We start from the raw sequence: 26,579 nt of genomic DNA, 5'->3' as shown, positions 1-26,579 counted from the left end.
TATTTTATGTCTCGTGACACTGTTATGGTATGTTAACAGATCATAATTGATGATAATGTAACATGTTGATATATCATAATTAATACTGATATAACATGTTAATTTTTTATGATAATATAATCATGTAATATTTTTCATCTTTTACATTAACCTCATGTTATTGTCATGTAGATATAAAATGACAAGTAAAATTTTAATTAATAAAAATTAGTCAATTTTTAATTATAAAAATTTATTTGATTTAAAATAAAAATATAAGAACTTGACTGAATGAAATAAAAAAAAATTATTTGAATTTTTTTTAATAATTTAAGAATTTATTTGAACATTATACCTAGGTATTTTAATAATAAGTTTTCTTATAAGAGATCAAAAGAGAAAGGAGGGTCAAAGGACGAGGAAGGGAGGGACGAGAATCTGCTTTTGAGAAATTATCTTCCGTACTTAAAAGGGCGTAAGACAATTTTCCTAAGTTAATAAGTTTAATTTCGTTGACTCGAAAATTTTTTACATTCCTTTTTACATTTTTTTTCTCCTTTCATATATGAGAAATATTGAAAAGTTTTCTATCAAATGAAAATATTGAATTCTTACACTAGTCCTAACTTAAAAATAAACATATAAAAAAGCTTTTTCAGAATGAGAGTTTACCTAGTGAAAATCATGACTTGATAAAGAATAAACTCATTTTGCTTAATATACTAACTTATACTACTTTTACTTAGTATTATAAAATGTGATAGATCAATTCTGAATATGTTACTTTATTTGCTTATAAAAAAAATTTTAGTTATAAATGAAAAAAATATGGGATGAATTGATGAGAATAGCATTAGTTTGGAGGAGATGAGGTGGCCCTAGCCCTTAATTTGGTTTCTCTTATGTCCTCAAAATTTAGATGCATGTTGCTTTCATGCTTGATGATGATGACAATAATAATAGAATTTGCAAAGCCGACCATGCTTTATATTTATGGCACACACATTGTGCCAGACCATCCAGGGAATTGTTCATTAATATTTTAGGGAAAAACAGAGAAATATTACCATTATTCATTGAAATAAATAAAAGAAAGCAGACCCCAGCAAATATTATTATTTTCTTTTCTTATTTATAAGTGATAAATTTTATATTTAATAAAATAAAGCCAAGTGTAATTAATTTAATTAATTCGGCCAAAACAGTTCATCGTAACTATCAATTATGGAATCTTTGACATAAATTCTTTTTTCTAATACATCGATAAATTCTAAATCACTTATATTAATTTAATTAAATAAATAATTTTTTTTTTGTAACAAATTGATTTATATTTATATTTTGGTTTATATATATTATAATAAATGATGACGTAAGATGTTAATATGACATGATGGTCAATTACGTGTTATTTTTATCTTTCATGTCAACGTCACGTAGTATAAAAGATGACAAGTAATACTTTAATTAATGAAAATTAATTAATTAATATTTATAAAAATTTATTTAATTTAAAATAAAAATATAAAAAAATTGATTAAATATAATAAAAAAATAAAATAAATTTTGAAAATTTTTAAAATATTATGTTGTGTATAAAATAAATAATCAGGATTTGAAATGGGTCAAAAACATTCGTTTGACTAATATATGATTTGAGTCCGAGATAACATATGTTTTGGCAGAGGTCTACTTTTTGCTAAAATCAGAACATATGTGTTTCTTTCGCATTCCCTTCAAGTAATCAGATCTCACAAGAAAGATATGGGCACGGCTGATGAAATGAAATGGGCCTTTTCCTTGATTTATGACCAATAATAAAAAATAAAAAAAAAACCAAGCTTGGAAGAAATCAAAGCTTAAAAGAGATAGGAATATATTACATTTACTCAAACCTATAGAAATATCCAGATACAAAATCACACCATCCACATTTACAAAAGGTTGATGATAAAGAAATAAAGCTAAATAATGGCAAGAGAAGACTGCCATTCATAACATTTCTCAATTTTCACATATGATCTTCCATATCTAGAAGAGAAGAAAACTAGCTAATAGCTATAAGCTCCTACACTACAATTTTAACAAAAATTCAACATTCAAAGAGGCTTGCTTCATCACCCATGAATTTTCCTGACCTGCAAAACAAAAAATTAAATAAAAATTTCTCATTTTAATCATCTCAATTTGGTTAAGTGATGTTTGCTTAATGTTCATGGATTAACGTGGGAAACTTACATTTCTTCCTTTGCTATTACCACCCTTTACGCCCTTGGAAGATTTGTGGAGTGTTGCAGCATCGGTTTCCCGATGAATCCAATGCCTGTGGCCATGAGAATGATCGGGCGGAGGGATTGAAGAGTGTGTCTCCGGACCTCTATAATCTATCTCATACACCTCCCTGTCCGAAACATCCCAGCTCCCTTGACAAAAAACCAACACTCCAAAATTAATAGAAAAGATTCCAAAGCAGACATCGTATTAAAAGAAGAAGAACCGAAGTACGACGTCTGCAAACCTGTTGAAAAATAAGGTACCGAAAGTAGGAGAAGAAGCAGCACCAAAGTAATGGAGATGGGTCTAGCCTTGATGATGATTAGCTCCATGGAAACTGCTGAGATAAGTTTATCTGCAGAAGATGTAAAAGGGTTCGTTTATAAAGGGATGATGTGGGGAAGAATTTATGTCATGCGGGGGTTCACGGAAGAAGCAAGGAGCAAAAAGCAGTTGAGGATTTTTTTTCTCTTTTCTCTTCTGGTTCTGGGCTATTGAAACCGTCACCATCCACACAGCAATAAGTTGTGAAGGATGATATAGCTGCGTGTTGGGTTGGAACATTTATGAACCATAACTAGACCACATACCTAAACCATTTTTATTTTTAAAAAGATAGATTTGGATTACTTTTATTGTGCTTAGTTTCTTATGGTCATATGCCATTCCTTTTTGTTTAAATTTATTTTATTTTATTAATTGAGCCATGGGACAGCTCCATGTGTGTATTATTGAAATGTCCTAATGAGGGACATGCCATGCCTCCGACCTCTAGTTGGCTGGATTTCACATTCTTCACACCTACTCTCTCTGTTTTGTTTCCTTTGTTATACTCTAACTTCAATTGATAAACCTAATAAAGCATGTATTATTTAGTAACGGAAATTGATATTTATCATTGCACACACAACTTTTTACATTAATTAAGTTGTCAATTTTATTTTCAAAAAAAAAAAAGGTTGTCAAGTGAGTGTACTCTCAATTTTATTAATGATAATTTTGAATCCGTAAGACAATGTATTAGTCTTCAAAAAAAAATAGTGGGGTTTTGTTAGCTTTTTTCATTTATTGTGAAGGTTGGGCATGGTGACATTAATCCTTGGTGTGATGTATTTCTGTTTGGGGGGGAAAACAAAGTTCTTTGAACATTAGAAAGTAGTCGGCGAATTCCCCACCATGTTTTTCAACATTAAGCTTGGTTTAAGCCAGATATTTGATGAGCTTTGTTAATGGTAGACAAAAAGAGATGTATGGTTTTGAGTATTATACTTTTACCTTTTCCAGTGAAATTGTTTCAATCAAAATACTCATAAGGTTTCTGTATTTATGTGAACCCAAGACCTTTAGCAAGAAGATTAAGCTTTTTACTATCATATTTAGAGCCTGTTTGACTTGGTTTTATTTTTGCTTAAAAGTTATTATGAAACTCTTATGAAAAATAATAACTTTTAAAATTAAGTTAAAATTGTTTAGTAAATTTCTTTTTATAAGTTATAATTTTGATTAAAATTATTGTAAATGGTATTTCTTTTTTGATAGGATAATATTGTAATTATTTTTAACAGATGAGGATATTTTTGAAACAAAAATAAAAATTCTCTTGCATTTTTAAAATAAGAAAAGAAAAAGCTCCTCAAAGGAGTTTTTCTTGAAGCTCTTTTTTTTCAAAATTTTATTCTTTAAAAATAAGTTACTTTTTTTTTAAGAGCTTTTCAAAATTTTATGTTTGTCCTGATTTTTGCCTTTAAGAGGTAGATAATCTGAAAAAAAAAATCAGGCCAAACAATCACTTAAGTTCTTACTTTTAATAAATTTTTATTTTTGTTTTTTTTCTTTCTTATTTTTTCTCTAAAATTACGTCATTTTAGAGTTTTTTTACACTCTAAAAAACTCTAACTATAAAACTTTGATTATAGGAAAGAGAGAAAAAAAAAAAGAAGAGGTAGAAAGAGAAAAGGGAAGGAAAAAATGAGAAAAAGATGTTTTTATAACTAAAGATTTAGAGAGTGTAAGAAGTTTTCAAAATGACGTAATTTTAGAAAAAAAATAAAAGTAAAAATTATTAAAAAGACTCAGGTATGATGGTAAAGAGCTTGTGTTCTTAGTAGAGGTTCTGAGTTCGAAGAAAAGAGTGACGTGCTAGTCTCTTAGCATGTTATGTGGCTTTGACATGCTGACGTGGCACTGCCACGTTAGCAACTCGAGTCTTAATGTTGATGTGGCAGTGCCACATTAGCAACTTGAACTCTAATGCTGATGTGGCAGTCCACATCAACAACTCGAACATAAAAGGATGATGTGACACTACCACGTTAGCATGTGAGGGTGACGTGGTAGTGTCACATCAACATGTCGCTACCCCATATTGCCACATAAGCAAAAATGTGTCACATCAACATCACGTTAGCGTTGACATCATCCTATTTAATAGCTAAATTGGATACCATTAAGAGGGGAGGGGTTAAATTGGAGTAATTTTTAAAATTGAGGGATTACATTGATTCAAATTGGAGTAAAGAGACTAAATTGTACAAAATACATAGGTACAGAGATCTTTCAAGTATTTTGACCAATTTTTCTTCTTGAATACTATACTAACTTTTAGGAAGAAAAAGAACTAAAATTTAAGACTTTGATGAAAAAGGAAAGGTGTAAGAATACATGAAAAGAATATGCCATGTCAGCAATTGGATTATTAATGTTGATGTGGCCATGCCACATCAGCAACTTGAGCCTTAATGCTTACATGGCAATCCACATCAACAATCCGAACTTAAAAGGATGATGTGGCATTGCCTCATTAGCATGTGAGGGTGACATGGTAGTGCTACATCAACATGTTGCTATCCCACATTGCCTTGTCAGCAAAAATATGTCACATCAATATCACGTTAACATTGACATCATCCTATTTAACAGCTAAATTAGATATCATTAAAAGAGGAAGGGTTACATTGGAGCAATTCTTAAAATCGAGGAACTAAATTGCTTTAAATTGGAGTAAAGAGATTAAATTAAACAAAACACATAAGTACGAAGAACTTCCAAGTATTTTGACCAATTTTTCTTCTTGAATGGTATACTAACTTTTAAGAAGAAAAAGATCTAAAATTTAAGACTTTGATGAAAAAGGAAAAGTGTAAAAAGACATTAAAAGAATATTAAGAATAGCATCGCCCTAAGGGAATGTCTTCAAGATCACCTTGAAGATTATATGGGAGGACAGGGAACTTAAGAAAATTTGTTAAGTTAAAAATATAGACCTGTGACAAGTGATATAAGAATTTATCCAATTTTTCATTGACGTGAAATTTCTAAGAGTTTGATTGAAATAGACTCAGAATAATGTGGTCCCTCTCTTATGAACAAAAGAGTCAATGCAGGCAACAGATTAAGACAAGACCTTCTTTTCTTTAGATTTTTTATAAATCTTCCTTTATAAAAAGGAAAAAAGAAAAATGGGTGTAATTCAATTTATTCGTAATGTCTAATGAAGAGAAAATCGTTTTCAATGAAATTGTTAGTGGGCCTAATATGTTCAAAGCATTGAATGGATGGATATGCTTGAATTGGGAAGGGAGAGCTAAGCTTTTTATATCTATGATAAATACTGGCAAAATATTGGTCAACTGCTAAAGACATTGATGCTTTTCACAATTTTATAGAGAGAGAGAGAGAGAGAGAGAGACTGAGGCAACAATTATAATTGTACAGACTGTTTTTTTTATATATAAAAATAATTAACATTGCAAGCACAAATGGCATTTACTTGAAGGGAAGCTGACAATCAGGCAAGGATAAGGAGGAGATGAAGCATGATCCCTACATGCTCTTAGTCAACAAAACAAGCACCAAAAACCAAGTGCTTTAAACTCCCATACTCTTCAAGTAAAATAAAATTATAATGCATAAAAAATAATCAGTAATTTGTTTAGAATATATGTATGCAATCTCTCTTAATTTAGTAGGTTTATTGAATAGTGGAATATGCTATTAGTTTCAACACATTGTGAAAAGCTGGTTGAGAGTTTGAGATAATTTTAGATTTCGAATTGGCAGTTCAAAGGGAAACGAGTGGATGCTTGTCAGTGGTCCCTGTTTGTTGTCTCTTCAAGATTACATGCCTATATGATTTCCTTGAACGAGTGTCTGGTGTAATCTGGTTGGCTCCATCGTCAAACAGCTATGCCATCTCTGGATAGGAGTGGGTATGATTTCCAAGGCAAATGCATGATACTAAGATGCCCTTACCTGCACGCTTTAAAGTTGTTGGATCCCAACCCCAGTCCTTTGAGACAGCAGGACGGCAACTTGAACCCTTCATCTCAACCTGCCTTGGCAAATCTACATCTGACCTTGTATGTCTTCTTACAAACTTATTATCATATTGGTATAAAGGATCATTGCATCTTGGACAAAAAGAAAGTTATTATAGCCATGGCAGTCCATTGAATTGATTGATTTGTAACACTCATCTTTTTGGGCTTTGCTTTGATCTCTGTATCATAACCTTGTACTTTAGCTGCAAACTAGAAAAAGCTTTCTTTCTGTGAACCAACGGCAGTGGATACTGTTGCTTTCCCCAATGCTTTTTGGCGTTTATTTGAGCATGAAATATGTATCCAAACCAAAGCCATACTGTTCTGCTATACACAGCTCTTTTTCAATCTAGTGGTTGACCTTAAGCATGCTTTTTGGGATTCATTTGAGCAGAAAAACTGTATCCAAACATAAGATTTTTGCTCTACATAAACAGGAAAACAACTGCTGGACTGACTCCAGTTTGATCTTTTGCAATGTAGTGGTTGACCTTAGGTACCAAACAAAATCTTAGGGCAGGATACTGCAACGTTGGATCATAACTTGATTCTCAACTCTGCATGTGAGGGTGTTCAAAACCTGGCCTTGAGTCAGGAATTTGGGGCAATAATTTTCCCTGATAGCCTGACATTTGGCTTGAAGTTGGTATATACAATCATGGTAGGCACAAACTAAGGGACGATGAAGATTTTGTTAGGTTTCATACCAAATTTCGGGTATATTCTATCACTAATCACTATTTAGAAGTAAATAATCATGGTTCACGTAGATCAATGTCTTGGATTTTTTCTTCCATCCATGGCAGTATCTGAAGAGACGTTCGTAAAGGTCCGGGGCTTTGCCTTGTACTGATGAAGTTTTATTACTAATTTACTATACTTCGTAGCTATAAACCTGAGCTGAAAACTCAACAAATGACAGCCTAAACTTTAACTGAAGCCTTCCCTAGCTCCATCTGAAGCCCTTAAAAGCCTGAGATGTGACAAACTGGAATAAATGGCAAAGGAGGGAGGGATCCAGGCTTTCCCTCTCCATTTTTTCTTTATCTTTTTGTTTAGACAGTTTGTTGTGTGTGATACATATGTCCAAACCTTGGTCTCAAATCAGGATTCAGTGCCATCATAACCAATCTTTTCCACTTTGGATACAACCAAACAGTTTTTCCAATTATTCTTTTGCAGAATTAGAAAATTTTCCATCCCCAAGTTTCTTATCCAAATGTGAAACGAATGAATGAACCCATTTTGCTTCAATTAGTACGGCAAACAACTTGCCAATTGCCCATGTAGCTTTCTCACAAAAAAACATTGATCAATAATCCTCTTGACTAAGCTTTCCAATCAAGTAACAGATCTTAACAGAGCCATAATATAAAAAATCCTTAACTAAAAATTGACAAGGGATGGAGACATTCAATTGAAACTTTCTTCCTGTTGCTGAAAAAGTCATAAAGAATTACATAAAATAATGAAACTGCGGGGCCAGAATACTGCATAAGCTATTCTACCAAAATATAAAAGCTGGTCAGAGTATCCAAAGATGCATAAAACTAATCAAACTACCATAAAACCCCCCAGAAAAGCCCTGGCTGGAACCAGAAGCAGAGAACACTTCTGCCTATCAAAACAAAGAGAAAAAAGAAAGATTTGCCAACACCACTAAAGACAGCAGCCCATGAGGAAGTTTCAGGAAAAAAATTAACACAAATAAATTTTATCATTGTTTTCAATTTCCAGTGTACTATTAACTAAGCCCTTCTTTTTTTTGTTTTTTTAATGTTGCCGAAGAGCCATAGAGATTCTCTCTAACGGCCCTAGATGTTGAATACAACAAAGTCATTTAAGTAAGAAAGAAAAAAGTAGTGCTTCTTCCTAACATAACCAATAATATTCATAAATTAATTAAAAGAAGAAGAAAATTAAATGAATCACGTGAAACCCAACCTTCTCTTCTTCCAGAAACTCATCTCTGGATCGAGTCTTTCAGCTGTTCTAGCCGGTTCGGATTTACATCTCGTGAGGATTAAAGGCCGTACATTCCCAAACTGCTCTGTTTTCAACTCTTCATTGTTTTCAGGTTTTTCTGTTTTGCCCTCTTCAAATTCCTTGCAAAAACCCGACTTCTCTAGTTTTTCCGAATCCATTTGGGACCCGTGATCCGAATTTCTGTAAATGGACACTTTCTCGGATGTGGGAACCTCTGCTTCTTCTTTTTGAAATCCTCTGTTTTCTCTTTTTTCTTCTTCTGTTTCCTCTGTTTCTTCTTCGTTTGTCTCCTGGTTAGCTAAAGGCGACTCCCAAAACCTACAAGCTAAAGAAGAAGATCTGTATGGAGCAGATCGACAACGTGTTAAAATCAAAGCATTTTTGGGTGGTGATGAAGAGGAAGAAGATACAAAAATCTTAGCTTCCTTTTCATTTTTTTCACTTTCTTCTTCTTCTTCTTCATTTCCTTCCACAAAATCTTCAATTTTGTTCCCAAATTTCGATGAATCTTCTCTAGTTTTGGGTTTTCTACAAGACCCCATTTGGAAAAACGCCCCCCATTTCTTCCAAGTGGGTCTACAAGAGGGCTTGGCCTTGACTTTCCCAGCGAAATGACGGCAAAACAGAGCATTTCTGATCCAATTACAGCGGCTGCGGCGACGAGTCGGGGCTCCGTGTCGACCGGGTTTTGTACCAGCTTGTTTGGAGCGTTTGACACGAACCTGACCCATGCAAGTGACTTTAGGCGAAGTGGGCTCTTGGGTTTCAATGGCAGTGTTCTTTTTTCTAACAAACATTGGGCTTGAACGTGACCTTCCCCTGCTTCTGCTCCCAACATTGCTTCTCAAAAACCGCATCAATGGTGGCGGATACTTCTCAGCCCGACCCGGACTCGATATGGGTTTTGCCGATAACTTCATTTTCCAAACCCCCAAAAAAAAAAGAACACCCCTCTTTTGTTTCTCTTTGAAGATTGCAAGATTTCTGCCTTTTTTGTAGAGGCTCTATCTACACGAAGATTTTGTATGTATGGTTTCTTTTTTCTCTCTGAGTTTCAAGATTGAAAAGATTTGTACTTTGGTTATTTGTCTTTGTCTAAAAGCATGTGGGTTTTTGCGTGTGAGGACTCTTGGGGATGGCTGTCTTTGGTTCTGGTAAGAACCTGAAGTAGATATAGTGGTCACCTTCCTTCTTTGTTTTCTCTCTACTTTCGCTTTGTTTTGTTTTTTTGTTTTTGTGTTGTTTGATCCTTTTTAATCTACTGCACGGATGGGTGAATCCTCTGTAAATTATTTAAAATTTTTCTATTTTCTTTTTGTGAGGCTGTAGGGTTCTGTTTGGCTTAGACTGGCCTTGCCTTCGAGGTCAGTTATTATTTTACTAAAACAAAACCTGTAAAATAATGGAGGGAAAGTAGGAAAACAGCAGAACACTGAAACACAGATTCATCTACAGTGCAATTTATATCGGTGCAGTGATAACCGTTGGATCTTGGTTCGGTGTGGCAACATATTCTAAGGTTTGTTGTTTGGAAAGATGGTTTGCAGGATAAGGCAGTGGTGTTGTCCACTCAGTCACACAAGCATTCATGATTGGATGGTGATTGATGCATTCTTTTTCAGGCAAACATCATTACCAAACGAGCTGATTTCTTTGGCTTAATCCATTTTCTATTTTCCATTTGCTTTTCAACAACAAATGATGAAAAAGGAATTGGAACCCCACACCATGGAGTAATTTACACTTGCTCAAAGCTTTAAAAAATATAAAAAGGTTTTAGTTCTACCAGCAAGTAGTACTAGTATTAAATTGTCTGCTGCACCTGGATTTCTCATTCATTTATCAGAATGAATTTGTTTACTTATTTTAATCTTGTTTTTTCCCTTCCATGGGTAAGTGTACAAATAGTAGCTGCCAGGGTTATAAAAAGATAACAAAAACCTGTAGATTCTGTAATCTGCACAGCAACTAAAATAAGAAATAATAATGGTTGAATCAATGCTCAACTGTTCTTTTTAGATCCCTAGTACCAACATTGACACTTTGACAGCATTCATCTTTAAATGAAAATACATCAGATTTCTAACACTGGTGTGTTAACTACCAGACATTCTACTTATTTTGGAAGAGTTTTTTTTTAAAAAATTTTCTTTGGGGTTTGCATAACTTAGCTCGACAGTCTCATTGAGTCATTCTTCAGTTCGTCTAGCAGTTAGCAGTAACTAGGTCTATGTCCTGAAGAGAACACCTGCACTTGTATGTGTTACTTAATAGTATGAGGTATATGCTAAAGAAACTTTCTTTTATTAAACTTGGATCCTTGCATTTCCTACTCTTTCTCCCACCTCTTATTTTCAACCACAAAAATATCATTGAAGATATCAAATGGATTGGGAGTGAGCTCTTACGAGTATAGGTGAGATGAAAGCGAATCAATGATTATCCTTTTATATAAGCCTCGAAATTCAATGTCGTAGTTTGTAAGCTTTTGGAAATCATGGGAGATTGTAAAAAGGCCGGCCCTTAAATGGCGCCTACGATCATCAAAGTCTATCACTCTGAAGTCAAATAAGAAAGCATAAGTTGAAGTCTTCCGGTGAAGAACAAGTGATGGGGTCATCTCCATCATCATAGGGTGGGAAAGGCGATCTTTTCAACACCCCCACCAGGGCTCCACCAATCTTTTTTTCTGCCTCTGCAGAAGCAACCACCACAGCACTATAAATCCTTTACAATTGCTTGCTTCCAGCTTTACCCTTCAGTGCACTCCAACCAACCTTTAAAGTTTTGTAGAGGAGTATTTCGTAATTTTGTGACTGTGAATGGACATAAGAGTAATATTCACTCCCAAGAGGAGAGCAAAAAGTCAACTATGATTTCAGGTTTCCACTCTGGCACTCAATAAAGGGCTTGACCGAGAAGCAGGCAGACTAGCCAAGTCAATTAGGAATCACTTGGTGAAGAGAGTTCAGCTCCAGACACTAGGCATAAAATATATAAGCACATCGTAATAAAATAATCAGACAGGCACAACGCAATAAACAGATTACCATGTCTAGATTTCTGATACTACAGTATTATAATATGGAAGGGTCCAGGAGATGCACAGGGAACATGCAAGCTAGATTTAGAATGGTGTGACCTACAACTGGTATTGTTTTCTGATGGCATCTGATGATTGCCTACGAATTTCCTTCTAGGACTTGCCCATGGGAAATATGGTAATCATGCATATCGGTTGCACTCAGGACTCAATAGGTCTTTTCATACCAACCAATGATTTCCTTGTCTCCAATCCACTTTTAATAGGGCAATCCTGATCGTTCATACGTGCTTGCTCCCCTTGGGCCTCTGTATCATCATCTGAGAAATATTGCATTGGTTTTAAAGATAGACACTACAGTACATAACATAATTGAGAATAAGCATATTATGGTTAGTGGTAGACTGGCAGCCCTATAAAGAAACTGATTCCTAAAACATAGCTATAAGATGGTAGAAGTAAGAAGTCTTTACCTGAGACCGTTGATAGAGAGAAGTTAGTCAGGCGCCTAACACAATCCTTTAGTGCTTGGAGTTCAGCTTCCTTGTCACGGAGTTTGGATTGAGCCGAACTCAATTCAGATTCTAGCTCCTCAATTTGGTTTTCCTGCTGCTCAATTAGCAAATGGCACAGCTTCTGATCTAGTTCAGATGGCAATACTCCCTGGCACTGGTATGAATCAGACCTCTGTCCCACTGACTCATGCAAACTTTTGGTTGAAACCTCAGTCTGCAAAAGATTTCTTAGGTTAATAGCAAAAAATTTTGTAAGTCTAAGAAGATGCAGAGTTGTTAGAACTCATAGCAGCAAAAATACACTCATTGCAGATGCATTTACATATTTTCCATGTTTCTGCTGCAATTATACTCATTCATCAGGCACTATTCCTCTGTATTCTAACCTCACAAATTGGCATATCTTCTGTCTTTAAGGTCTAGCCAGTGGCCAAAGTTATCAAATTTCTCCAACTAGTAATACAAAATCAGAAACTGCTTATCTGGTAAACAATCTGGTCAGATGTTTTTCAGATCCCCCTTGTATGGCTTAATAACAGAATGCAGAAATTCCTATTCCATACCCAAAATATTCTTATTTATGAAGGCTGCTGTGTGCATTCTTAGCATGATTCACTTTTGAAGATTGATTACATTAGCTAAAGTCTCAGTACTTGCCAAGTACTAACTATTAGCCAGTGTTAGCATCAAGCAACCAAGCTATAAGCCAAAAAAAATTCTTTTCACCAAGGAAAGCTAATAAATTATTCAACGTGCATTTTACTCCTTGATCACTCACAGAGTAAAACAGTTAACGTTTAAATTTGGTCAGCTATGGCTGTTCATTGAAAAGAATCATCTCTTAAAATGGTCCGAAAAGTCTTTTTATGTGTGATAAATTTAATTGTATCGACAAGAGAAATGTTGCATCAAGAGACAAAAATATTCCTTTATTCAAAACCTAATTTTGAATAACTTGTCCTAAATCTTTAGTGTAGGTGGAGGTATGAGATAAACTGGCACGGAAGCACCTTTAACTGGTAAGTCAATTGAAATAAGGATGTAGAGGTACTTGATAAAGTTCACCTCACTCAATTTTTGCAGTTCTGACTCGAGCTCTGCCTCTAGCTGATCCATTTCCCCCACCTCTGGCTCCGGTTCTGGCTCTTCGGTAAGAACACTACTGGCATACTCACCATCATCAATTACCGGGAGGCTACATACTTTGATCTCATTATCGTCTCTGTTCACTGTACCTGACTTATCAAGCAGTAATTGTGTATTCTTTCCGCTAAATTTCTTTGACCCTGTAGTAACTTCATTTGCAGAATTTGAAGCTCGTACATTGCAAGATGATTTTCTTTTGCATAGCTCAGTTTTTAAATCCTGAACGACTTTTGCAGTCTCATCCATTGTTGAGTTCAGCTTATTGATCTCAGCCTTCCCAGCTGACATCATGTACATGATACCAAAGCCAAGTCCCCAACGAAACACAGAGCTATCTAAGGAGTAAAATACAAAGTAAATTGAAATGTCAAACTCAGAGCTCTAAAGATGTTTAAAGCAAAAACCCTAAAATGGGACAACTACACTGATGCAATGCGAACTAACAAAGCCAACGCAGATGTACAGTCCCTGGAAAGACAATCGAATTTTTTGACGCTCTTGTAAATAGGAAAAAAAATTATAAACCCCGTTAGCACGTTAATAACTATCAGAGGTTCAAAAGTTTTTTTTTTTTTCAAACTAGCAGTGAGGCTGTTGATATCTAACTAACCAATGATTCCTTGTTGATAGTTTGATGCGTTACCTATTAGGAAGACACATGCTTTCTTACAGAGTGAAATAAAGCAGTCTGATGTGACAACAGCTCCTTTTTACTTAACTAATAGTCATTAACCTTTAATCTAAGGATGATCAGAACAAATTAACAGTTGACAACTTGACCTGATTTGAGACCAAAGCATATCACTTGTAATAGAAGTAATTTAAAATCCTTCTTGCACTGAAGAAATTTTGTATATAAAACCAGTACACAGAAAATGTAAATGGAGATGCCTCAGTATATCTTGACATAGAGACATGGCACTGTACACAATCTTTTTTAAAAAAATTACTTTTCACCACTTCCTATTATATCAAGTCAGGAATTTCTTTACCATGAGAATAATTTTTTAATCAAATATTCGCAAAGCTCACCCCACCAGCACCCCTCTTTTTCCTCACCTCGAGAATAAACTGATTGTGAGAAAGCAATTGATTCCAGAGCCATGTTGGCAAGATATGTATACCACAAAAGGTTAATATTTTGGCTTGGCATTACATAAACATATTGTCCTTCACTGTTCCATCTCTGGCATTCGCAAGAACTTAAGAAGATTACAGTGAACACTAGAATCCTGCTTTCTGTTACTTACACAGTAGATGACACAATCTGGGAATAAAGATATATACTTCATCAAATATATGTTACAAAATGATAATTTGACTAGAAAAAGTATTCCATCAACAATCTAAAGCATACTCGTAACCACAACTGTCTAACTACTCGTGTAAGCCAATTTCATAGAATGCACAAAAAGATGGTATTTGGAGAAGTAAGTTCCACTTTTTCTTGCTTTTGGTGACAGAGCTTGGTAAATTAACAACTTCAAGTTATGTCAAAATTCCAACGTTTTGATGCCTAACTGATCAAACACAACTCCAGCATTTTCTCAGCAAACCAAAATTGAAAAAGATCATAATACAAACAGGAACCTTACCTTTAGAAGGGCATGATCCACACTTATAAGCCACATTCTTAGCAGTTCTCCTCTTCTTCAAGCAAACAGCAAACTTCCTTCTACTCACCTCTACACCACCAGCTCCACTTGATCTCTTCTCAGCCTTCTTCAAGACAACTTTTTTCCTCAAATTCCTATCCTTGGTTTTAACCCCAGTTTTTCCAGCAGACTCAGAACTGGAAAATCTAAAGATCCCATCTTGCTTCCCTTTGTCCTCTCCATTACTCTCACACCCAGATTCCAAAAACCCATTTTGGAACTGAAGATCTTGTTTTTCTTGATCATTATCGGAATTTGGGTTACCTTGAGAAATGGGGTTGTTGGGGTTCGGGTTGGGGTTAAATAGGTGTTTAGCAAGGAGTCCGGTGGATCCTGCAACAGCTGCGCCTAACAGAATTTGCCACATTTGAGATCAAAGGGAGAGAAAAGGCATAACTTTAGTTAGAGAATGAGAGAGAGATGGAGAGATTAATGCATCAAAGAGAGCAGAGAGAATGAGAGAAGAGAGTGAAGAGAGAGAGAGGTAGGTGGCAGTGGCATTTTCTTAACTTTCTTTATTTCCGGACGCATGTTTCCCGCTTTGCTCCATTTTCCAAATTTAGGCCATTTTTCGGCTCTTCCCTTCCTACATTTATTGTAAAATTACTATTTGGTAATTACACAGTAGTATTACCATTTGTCTGATTGGAAATCTTAAATTTTTAACCAAAAAAGTTAATTATAAGCTGTAAAATATTTTTTTCAAAGAGATATATGGTAGGAGTCATAATTGAATTTAACTTTAATATAATTATAAAACCATAATAAAGATCTGTCCTAATAAAATTTAATTATATGCCATGTTTATTCTTTTCACAATGATTTTGCGAGATATTCTGAAGATTTTTCCACCAAGAACTCACCACTGGCATAATCCTAATAGTAAAGTGGAATAAAAGGAAGTCCGAAATCAAATTTAGTAGGCTTCTGTGAATATCTAATGGTTTTAAAAGAAATTCTAAACCAGTCTATTACCATTTGAATTTCAAAACCATTTTGACATTTATATGCATAACCTAGTGTTTTGCAGGTCACTTTCAACTTCGACTTTATCTGTCTGTATGCCCAACCACTTTTTACAACTGATATATAGTTCATGTCTAAATGCAGACTCCAATTGGAGCTATTGGCTATGGAAACTTCCACAAAAGAAATAAGATAGGTATAATTCTCATCTATGAAGACGTATTAGATACCAAAATATTTATTATATAATACACTTTAAAAAGGAAAATTGTCAAAGCTATGAGAGAGAGCTGAAACACACTGAATAAAGTTTGCTGGAAACTTGAGATGATGAAGAAATATAAAGAAACAGCTCTGTTGGAAACTTAAGATGATGAAGAAATATAACGCAACAGCTCTGTAATCAGTCAGCATGAGGCAAAAATTAATTGACATTTTCCAAATGTCCTCATGACATTTCAGGATAACAGTTAAATCTCCAAATCAAACTCAGATGAAGCATCCGACCACTTTACTTCCTCTCATTTGTCCTTGCATCTCAATAACCTGTCATAGAAAAAGTGAATTTATATAAATGTTTTTTTTTTTTTAAAATTATCAAGTAGCTTTCATTAAACTTTGGGGAATGAAAAAGTTCCCTCCATCAGAAACAAAAGAGACAAAATCAACTCACAGAGGTATTGGACGATATACCTTTACATAAGAAACAAGCATACCCCCAAAACTCCTTCAAGGCACAAAAAAAAAACTAACTGCCCCTAAAACAGAGCAGAAAATACCACTGGCATCAACCTATACTTTCTGCACTTTACACTAGCCCAGATGGCAATGAACAAAAGAACATGTACAAGCCTATACAAGGCAAGACCACCAAAGAAACCAATCCACAGTAAAAAAACCCCAGACTCAGTGGCCAAATCCAAATCCTAGATGCCAACCCAAAAGCACCAAGCAGCAGCACCAAGAGCATGACCAGGGCAGGGACAAACACAGCCAGCAGCAAGAACCAACCACAAACATCAAAAGAGCCATAACCACACAACTAAAATTGGAGAAAATATCTCTTATTTTTTAACTACATAAATTCTGAAACTTTACACTTACAATATGTTGTTTTTTTGATGAAAACCCAACGTCATGCAGCATAAGTTAAGATTGCACGATTTCATCAAAGACACACATATAGACAATGCTTTCTCTCATTTTCACATAAAAAATGCTGGATATAAAATTATGTGTTCATTTGGTTAGTAAAATGAATGGAAAACTAACCAAACTCATGAGCACCACTCTCTGGCATTTTGAAACATCCGTAACCATGGGCTAGGGCCTTTCTTGTCCACATTCCAGTCCTTTGGGTACCAAGGGTACTGCCACATCAGGAAACAGCGTTCTGGATGAGGCATCATGGCTAGATGTCGACCATCAGGAGAACAAATTGCTGCTACTCCTAGAGGAGAACCATTCAAATTGAAGGGGTAAGCCTCTGTTGGATTCCCATCATCGTCACAATATCTTAGTGGAGCCAAATCTGAATGCAGTACACGATCCAGAACACCATCATCAGGAAAATATGCTCTTCCCTCACCATGGGCAGCCCATACACCTAATGTACTGCCTTCCATTCCTTTGAACATCATAGCAGGAGAATCCTTTATAGTCACACTTGTGAAGCGGCATTCGAACCGTCCAGACTCATTGTGAACAAACCTTGGCTGTGATGGGTCCCCACCAGCACCAAAAACACCACCAACTTGGGGGCCTGGGACCCATCCTAACAGAGCCATTAACTGACATCCATTGCAAACACCAAGACTGAAAGTATCAGGGCGCTTGTAGAACTCCTGAAATTGATTGAGAAGAGGCTGATTGAATCGTATGGACGCAGCCCAACCTTTTGCAGAATCAAGCACATCAGCATAACTAAAACCTCCAACAAATGCAATTCCACGGAAATCGTGCAAAGAAATAGCTCCATTAAGAAGGTCTGACATTGTAACATCCCAAGGCTCCAAACCAGCAGCATAAAATGCTGCCGACATTTCTCTGTCTCCGTTGCTTCCTTCCTCACGAATGATAGCTACTTTTGGTTTTAGAGTTGCAGTCATGTATTTCTCATCTGTAAAGGAAGGTGTGAAAGACAATGCCCAAGAAGGCTCATGCCTAAACTTCAAACCTTCGTTCTCCAATTCCACACAAGAAGCCAGCCTCTGCAACTTTTCGAGCTGGAAACTTGTGTCCTCCCACATATCTCTGAGGAGAGAAGTTTTCTCATTTAAATGTGTAATTCCGTCAACCTTTAGCTCTATCATGGGCAAGGTGGTTACTTGTCCTATTAACTCAGCAGAAACATCCATACTGCTGAGCTTTCTCACCACACTATCCAAGTTGTTCTTGCTTACCTCAAGAATAAGACCAAGCTCTTCTGCAAAAAGTGATTGGAAAACACTCTTCCCTTGAGAAGCCAAGTCCAACACAATGCCACAATTTCCAGCAAATGCCATCTCCAGGGTGCAAACTAGTAACCCACCATCACTGATATCATGACCTGCAGAGATCATACCATCTCCAAGAAGGTCCTGCACACCCTCAAAAACTCTTTTAAGATAAGAAACATCATCAAGATCAGGGCACTCATTCCCAATTTGATCAAAAACCTGAGCTAGAGCAGATCCACCCAAACGTCGCTTTCCCTTTGCCAAATCAATATGAAGCAAAACACCATCTTCTCCTAACTTCAAATCTGGAGTTACTGTTTTAGTTATGTCAGGACAAGTGACATAAGCACTAATTACGAGATTTCCAGGAGCCTTAACAACCTCACCACCTGCATGGGCAGCCATGGAAAGACTGTCCTTCCCACCATCAATAGCTATACCAAGTTCAATCATAGCTTCTGAAAGAGCAATAGCAGCGTCATACATGGCTGCTCCTTCCCCTTCAAGCTTGGCAGCATACATCCAATTTCCACTTGCTTTAACATCAGACAGAGAAGTAACCTTTGCCCAAACAAGATTTGTGAGAGCTTCTCCAACAGCCAGTCTAGCCATTGCTCTTGGATCAAGCAGCCCCTTGATTGGCTGCTCTCCAATAGCACAAGCACCTCCAGTAAAGTCAACGTAACTTTGAGCAATGACCGCAACATCAGAAAGAGGTAATTGCAAGGGACCAACTGTTTGCTGTTGTGCTACAAGACCTGTTACACATCTATCAACTTTTGTCGTCAAAAACCGTTTGGAACATACAGATGGTAGTCTCAATACCCTCTTCAACGAATCCATGACTGTGACTCCAGGAGCAATATCAAGTGGCTCTCGTGCATAAGCTACCCTCTTGAATTCAAAGCTTTTTTGAGGCATGTCCCCAAGCACTTTCTCAAGCTCTAGATCAACTGCAGGAGGAGGGGGAGGGAGTCCACTTGCACGGCATTTTTCATTTGCTAAGCTATCAACAAGAACAACACGTCCCTCACCATTAATAGTTCCAATAACAGCCATTGAAAGTCTTTCTCTTGCACAGATTGATTCCAATAGGTTGCGGCTTTCAGGCTTCACCAAGATTGCATCCTGTTCTTGATACTCTGCACCCCATATCTCCAATACAGACATCGTGTGATCTCCAACAACAATTGCCCGAACATCAATCTCAGCACCCTTTGGGTATATTATTTCCTTGACAACATTGCAATTCCCACCAGCTCCCTGATCATGAATGCTAATGATTGGGTTATCCTCCCCCATCTCAACACAGGCACGAACTACGCGATACAATTTTTGTGCCATTTCAGCATCTCCACGTTGTACGGCATTAAAATCAAGTTCCGCATCATTCTGGCCACTAACCATACTGGACGCAGCTCCACCACCCATTCCAATTCGATACGCAGGACCACCAATCTTTACAACTAACATTCCAATCTCAGGGTCCCCTTTCGATATATGAGTGTGATCAATCTGTCCAATGCCTGCACTGAACATGATAGGTTTCAACCATTCACGTCGCTCACCACTAGGGAGTCTCATTCCAAAAGTTCTAGTGAAACCCTGAATCAAAGGTTCACCAAATTTGTTACCATAATCTGATGCACCATTGCTAGCCTCAATAAGTATTTCCAAAGGAGAAGCCAAATTTGATGGATATGTGAAAGATGGGTCTTCCCATGGAGCATACGATCCCTCTAAATTAAGATTCCCGGTTGTGTAACCAGCTGTGGCTGCAATAACAAAAGACCCCCTTCCTGTAGCATGTGTATCCCTAATGCGACCACCTGCACCTGTCTCTGCACCAGGATAGGGTGCCACTGCACATGGGAAATTATGTGTTTCAGCTGTAAACAAGACATCAATTTCACGTGTTGTTTCATTTAGTGGGCAAGCTGTTCCAGGCTTAACCGGTCGCAATCGATATGCAAGGAACCCCTTTATTGCACTTGAGTTATCCTTAAAGCCAATGACAGAATTGTTTGGATTTGCTTTCAAAGTGCTCTTCACAATTTGCATGAGGGTCCTATCCATGGGCTGTCCATCAATAACAATCTTCCCTGTGAAAAACCAGTGCCTGCTGTGCTCACTGTTAGATTGGGCAATATCAAATAACTCTACATTTGTTGGATTACGCTTAATGTCCTCCATGAAAAGCCTGGTATAGTACTGTAAATCTTGCTCATCAAATGCTAAACCCATTTTCTGATTAATTTCTTCTAATGCTTTCCTCCCCTTCTCAATGACAGGCACAAAACGAACCTCCTCTGGAACCACACTGGTTTCAAATGATGTGAGCTTCTGACTATAAACACACTCTGTCATCCGATCATGAACCATTGCAGCAAACTCATTAATTTGATGTTCCTGCAAGACTCCCTTACTATACAACAAGTACCTTCTTGACCTCTCCATTCGAGTCACCTCAGTCAAGCCACAGGACTGACAAATTGAAACAGCATTTGAGGACCACGCTGTTGTAAAAGACAACCTAGGCCCAACTTCAACTATCACTGCATTCACCCCTTTTTGCCTCTTCTTCTCAAGAAGACTCTCAGTTGCCAAATTCTCAGGCTCATATGTCTCCCCAAGAATCCATTTAAGCGTCGAGAGCTTTTCACTGGAAATATTCGAATCAAGCCCAATATTAAAACACTGCTCAGTTTTCAACCCAACAATCTGATTCGAAACTTTGGTTTGAACCAATTTGAGAAGCTCATCGTTTGCACTTTCTTGTATCAACGGAACACGGTAAAAATGTATGACCTCCTGAGCAGGCTTTTCAATCAATCCAGGTTGCTCATCAACCAAACTGGTACGGACATTTCCAGAGGCCGTCGCTCTAGGCTTTGATTGAGCAGAGCACCTCAAAGAAACACCTTTTGTAGTAAACATATACCCCGTCCGGCTTGGATTACAGAGCTTGCACCATAATAAATTACCTCGCTTAATCGAAAGATTTCTTTGTAAAAACAGAGTTTGACTAGTTGTACCCTGAATGCAAAAAGAAGAAGGAAGAAGACAGTTAACAATTTGAATCAATAATTTGTGGCTGCACCAATTAGTATAAAAAATAAGAACTCCAATACATACTTTTTAGTTGTTTTATAAGAAAATCAAAGAAACATCACAACCCTTTTCGTATCGTAGCTAAACAAAGGGAAACGCAAATGTGGAATATCATGTTCACACACTTTCTCAGTAACCAAGCAGCGATTAGAACATAAGAAAAACTTACATGCAGGAACTCTGCCGCAGTTATCTCTCTTACCCCAGCCATTCTCAATCACCTGCAAAAAGAACCCAAACCCAGGAAAGAAATTTGTTCCGTTCAGACAATTAATTGAAGAGAAGAAACAAAATCAGAGAAGACACAGAGACATAGAGAGACAAAACGAAGAACCTAAAATGAGAGGCAGTGAACTGGACAGCTAGAACCCAACCAGGGTTTTAGTTTATGTCTTTAGAATCAAACCCTACCTTCGGTTCACGTCAGTCTCTCTGTTTTTTTTTTTTTTTAAAGGTATCTTCGTTCGTAGGTATTTTCGTGTCAAAAATTAATTAAAAATAATTAAAATTATAAAAACGATTTTTTTTTAAATCACTTCATTACGAAAGTCATTTTTCATAATCTTCACTTTTCCTTTTATAAAAAATCCTTTCCCAGTTGAATCTTCCTTTAGGCCAAATCCTTTGTTAGAGAGGGAGATATAAAGAAAGAAAAAACAATTAATAATATTGCCTTGTAAAGTTTGAATAATGTTATTTTTTTTCGATTTTAATATTCAATTAATCACGAACGGTAAGAAGATGATAAATTACTTTATAGATATTTGCACATTAACATTTTTTTTATAAATTTTTTGCACTTACATCCTTTGTAACAATTAAAGTTTTAACAATATACTTGAAACTTTTTGATTGTTTGCAATTTAGTACTAAAGTACTTTGAGGCTTTGCTTTGTTGTTTCTCTGTGGTTCCCCGAATGACTCGTGACATCAATAATCTTTTTTTTTTTTATGAAATTAGGAGTTAATCTCTTTTGACAAACACCATAATGTTATTTTCGATACATTATAATGACTTAAATGCTAAAAGAGAGTAGACTCATTGATACAAAATAGTAAAAATCTAGGAATGAAAAAAGCATAAATGATACTTAATCTTAACAATACTTCAAACTAATTTAAACTTACCATTCACTAGTTAAAAGAAAACTTTCTTAGAATAAGCTTCAATTTTAATGGCCTTCAATTGTTTGGGAACTAAATATAATAAAAAAGATTTTGAGGACTAAAATGAAAAAAAATAATTAGAAGTTCATGCAAACCTCCAAGACCCAGCTACCCTGTCGAAAATGCTACTACAACTTTTATGGGAAGTTGTTAACAAAGAATAACCAGCACACTCTTTCCATATTTTGTTGATAGCTTCTGTAAATATCCAGGGGAGACGCCACATTTTTGGTAATACTTGCTGTAATAACTAAAAATGCTTAAAAAATACTACTAATGGTTAGTACAAGAAATATCCATTAAACAAGACAAGGGAAGCACAAGTACATTGTCAAAAGCAGACAAAGATACCCAAATGGCCAAATATGAAAGGCAACTTTTTTTAGGAAACTTTCTCACTTGTCAGGATTTGAAGGGAAAGCTTATATGTAGACAATAGAATGTCCATCGTCATCTTAAAATGGAGACTGATACATTTACTTTGACTATAAATCACAATGTTAATCCAAAATCCGATCTCATGACTTCAGATATGATATCCTACATACAGTTTTTGCCGGCCACATACAGGAAAATGACACAAACTTGCCTACGCATCAACAGCAGGGGACACCGGGTTATATGAAAGTCCAAAAGAACATAACTACCTCATTTTCCTGAAGATGAGCATTTAACAATAGTTTAATTGAATAATAAACAAACAACCATAATATTCAGATTTCAACATGCCAAGCTCAACGAGAAAACCATAGTGAATTCAATAAAGATAGAAATAAACTCCATATTTTGAGCGTCAATAGCAAATAAAGTGTAGTGAAAATCTTCATTAGATGCAAGGTAGCACCTGTTACACAGAATGATTGTAATCAAAGCGTAGTAAAATGTAAGGAAATGATAAGTGATCAATATGTTGGTTCTTTCACTATGGCACTACAATAAAAAAAACAGCTGCACGCTATTAATGTATGGTTATACAGCATCCTTAACACCAATGCTCTCATCTGGCTTCTCATGCAGTAGTGTTAACAGGACGTGATCCATAAAGAGTGGTATAATGAGAACAGCATTCACTTAAATAATTGAATCATTTATAGGCATAGAAGCAGAATCTTGAAACACAGTGGTGAAGATACTGGCCTGCAAAATGAAAGAAGAGCACTTTCATTACGAAGATATATCAAATCTTTATTCTGCATTAGAATTAAAAATCAATTAAAAAGAATGTGAGAGAGAGGGAGTTACAGAAACATCAAAGAACTGGTCAAAACAAGGCACCTTCAACACAGAAACTCAACAGGATGGAAAAATTAAAAATATGATACTTGAAATACATATGCTGGAGAAGAAGCTCTGTGGTAAGCACAAAGCAAATAATTCTTCTGTTTTTCACGAACAGAAGACATTTCAAGGGCATCATGAAGACAAATTAGTCTACATTGTCATCACTCGTAAAGATGACAGTTAAACCTCATGTCAGCATAGTTACAGCGTCCAAAGCACCAGAACTAACTACACTAGCCATTTTTGCTACCATGCCACAATCAAGTTTCTGTATCTAATTCTAACCTGAAATTTTCTCAGAACCAAAGTCCATTTTCCTGCTACAGAGTTTTAAGAGTCAGTCAACATGTATAAAATTCCTCCTTTCCTATAGGCTACAATTGAGTTATTGCACCAACTGAAACTATTCACTAGACCTCTTCTCTTTTGTCATCCCGCTAATCATGTCCTGGCTCAATAAGTATAATCGTTGCACATTCTTCTTATTGCTTCATCCTTCTAAAGATCACACTCCTCATGTGAGCATACCACAGGTATCTTTAACATAGCCAGGTCTATTGACCAGCCCTGATAACTTCCCTTTTCAAAGCAAATAAACAATTTATTACCAAAAAATACAAGACATCCTAAAATCTTTCTTCAGAAAGCCACTGTAGTTTAATTAGACTAAAACATTATGCCACTTGTTAGTAAAAACTAACATGATTGTTTCTACACCAGTACACTTATAATTTGAAAGCTAACAAAGCAATTTGAAGTAAAAAGACCTCCTTTTAACAAAAGGCATACACTTGGTGGTTGGTACTCACTTCCAATTGGATTGACGTTCAATTAAAAGCAAGGAATCACTTAGGATCTGATGAGAAATGACCTTAAACTTAAAGGATAGAGCAGGATCACTGGTGACATCTGATGATCTATGATGACATGAATTTTTTAGTTTTTATTACAAGGAATGCCCATGAAACACAGCAGAGGTTACCGCATTCTATACTCTTGCGAAGAAGGGATTTTATTCTATATGACACACAGACACAGGAGTGAATCACTCTAAGCAAAGCACTACTAGAATGGTATTTATTAAAATGAGACTAGAATTAAGATTACAGACCTACCAAAACAGAGAAAGCATGTTTTATTGTCAGATTAACATAAAAAATGCTAGATTATTTACGAAATTTCATCCCTACTTCATAAAATGTGATAAAAACAGCCTAACCTACATTATTTAAAAAAAGAATTTTCAAAGTGGAACAACAGTAAAAGTAGCTCAAATCACAAAATAAGCTTTCAATTCCCCAAATAGAATAAAAGATCATAAAGTAGAAAGGAATAATAAAAGTCTTCCATACCCGATGAGTTCCTATTGATCAACTGCTCTTAGAAGCCATAGCTTTTCTGGCAGCCATACCTTTCCTAGCAGCCCTGGCATTATCATACTCAAACTTCAAGACATCTGATATATGAGAAGTATCCTTAGCATAAAAATACCTTCCAAAGGCACTCTCCTCAATCAGAGGAAAATAACAGAAAAGCTTAGAATTCACCAGCCAAAACCAAACCCCACCAAGAAAAATCCCCAAAGCAGCTCCAGCAAAAACCTGAGCCACAGTATGGTAGCCCAAATAAACCCTGGAATACATAGTCAAAACAGCCAAAGACCAAGGCAAAAACAAAGCAGCCCATTTGGTTCTAACATTCCAAATCCCACCAATCCCTTTACAAGTCAAAAGGGTGAAATAAACAGCAAAAAAGAACATGTACTGAGAGTGACTCGAAGGCCAACCATGTGAATCACACATTTCTAAAAGAGCACAGGTTTCAGGCCTGGCTTGTTGAACAGATTTTTTTATCAGCTCATTAATGAACTGAGATACTATCAGGCCTAACGCAAAGAACATTCCTTGAAGCTCTCTACGGAAGATAAAATGAGAAACAAAGCCACCAAGGGAAATGAAAACGGGGACTAAAGAAACCCAGGCTAAGAAATGGCCTAGTCGGTCACCTCTTTGATACCTTACATGGGTTAAAGTCACCGCTTTTAATGGATGGTGTGTTGTCATGGTGAAAATCTGATTGAGGATTTGATCTGGGTTTTTGAAGGAGTTCAGATTAAGGGTAGTTTCCAGGTGGGATTTAGATTGGGAGAGTTCGGTTTCTAACTGGCGTTTCGGGTTTTGTTTCTTGGTTAACTGCCCACAAGGAGAAAATTGGGAATAAGGGAAAAGGATCAATGAAGTAACAGCTACGGAGATGCCTACACGTGGGAATCCTGGACTTCCTATTAAAGCTCAAATGCAGCGCTCGCGTTGACAGGGTAAAGTGTTAAAGGTTACTTTGATTGACGAAATAGATAAAAAAATATAATAAAATAATTATTATATAAAAATAAAATAAAATAAAATAATTATTATATAATTTGATACGGTGAATAAGATGAATAATTATTATAATTTATTATAATATTTAATTGATAATAATAATTTTGAAATAAAATTTTTTATTATATATAAAATTTATTTTATTTATTTTTTAAATATTAATAATTTATAATTTAATTAAAATATTAATAATTTATTTATAATTTAATCAATAATTTTTAAATTATTAATATTTTATTTAATTTAAATATTATTATTTTTATTTTATTTTATTTTTTGAATATTAATAATTGATAATTTAAATATTAATATTTATTT

At 35.7% G+C, this 26,579-nt stretch overlaps 5 protein-coding genes across 6 annotated transcripts; all 5 read right to left on the bottom strand.

Moving 5' to 3' along the window:
* On the bottom strand, nucleotides 1,832–2,863 carry LOC18597917. The gene is made up of 3 exons (XM_007027218.2): nucleotides 2,498–2,863; nucleotides 2,218–2,402; nucleotides 1,832–2,117 (listed from the first exon to the last, which is right to left on the bottom strand). Exons 1-3 carry the CDS (start codon nucleotides 2,583–2,585, stop codon nucleotides 2,097–2,099), a joined length of 294 nt encoding a protein of 97 aa, XP_007027280.2. The 5' UTR covers nucleotides 2,586–2,863; the 3' UTR covers nucleotides 1,832–2,096.
* LOC18597916 lies at nucleotides 7,981–10,286 on the bottom strand. Its single transcript, XM_007027217.2, has one exon. It carries the CDS (start codon nucleotides 9,476–9,478, stop codon nucleotides 8,501–8,503), a length of 978 nt encoding a protein of 325 aa, XP_007027279.2. The 5' UTR covers nucleotides 9,479–10,286; the 3' UTR covers nucleotides 7,981–8,500.
* Nucleotides 11,399–15,395, bottom strand: LOC18597915. Its single transcript, XM_018121806.1, has 4 exons — nucleotides 14,858–15,395; nucleotides 13,182–13,597; nucleotides 12,075–12,330; nucleotides 11,399–11,921 (listed from the first exon to the last, which is right to left on the bottom strand). The coding sequence occupies exons 1-4, from the start codon at nucleotides 15,282–15,284 to the stop codon at nucleotides 11,803–11,805; spliced, it is 1,218 nt and encodes a 405-aa protein (XP_017977295.1). The 5' UTR covers nucleotides 15,285–15,395; the 3' UTR covers nucleotides 11,399–11,802.
* On the bottom strand, nucleotides 16,077–21,871 carry LOC18597914 (probable phosphoribosylformylglycinamidine synthase, chloroplastic/mitochondrial). Its single transcript, XM_018121794.1, has 4 exons — nucleotides 21,767–21,871; nucleotides 21,602–21,653; nucleotides 17,156–21,357; nucleotides 16,077–16,429 (listed from the first exon to the last, which is right to left on the bottom strand). The coding sequence occupies exons 2-3, from the start codon at nucleotides 21,641–21,643 to the stop codon at nucleotides 17,161–17,163; spliced, it is 4,239 nt and encodes a 1,412-aa protein (XP_017977283.1). The 5' UTR covers nucleotides 21,644–21,653; nucleotides 21,767–21,871; the 3' UTR covers nucleotides 16,077–16,429; nucleotides 17,156–17,160.
* On the bottom strand, nucleotides 23,334–26,166 carry LOC18597913 (lipid phosphate phosphatase gamma, chloroplastic). 2 transcript variants are annotated; one of them, XM_007027212.2, is made up of 2 exons: nucleotides 25,292–26,166; nucleotides 23,334–23,736 (listed from the first exon to the last, which is right to left on the bottom strand). In XM_007027212.2, exons 1-2 carry the CDS (start codon nucleotides 25,941–25,943, stop codon nucleotides 23,684–23,686), a joined length of 705 nt encoding a protein of 234 aa, XP_007027274.2. In that variant the 5' UTR covers nucleotides 25,944–26,166; the 3' UTR covers nucleotides 23,334–23,683. The 2 variants fall into 2 exon arrangements, with proteins under 2 accessions (XP_007027274.2, XP_007027276.2); XM_007027214.2 differs by having other exon boundaries at nucleotides 25,233–26,153.

Source organism: Theobroma cacao, chromosome 5, assembly GCF_000208745.1.
Source record: "Theobroma cacao cultivar B97-61/B2 chromosome 5, Criollo_cocoa_genome_V2, whole genome shotgun sequence".
Taxonomy (NCBI): Eukaryota; Viridiplantae; Streptophyta; class Magnoliopsida; order Malvales; family Malvaceae; genus Theobroma; species Theobroma cacao.
This window is presented reverse-complemented; position numbering and strand designations above follow the sequence as displayed.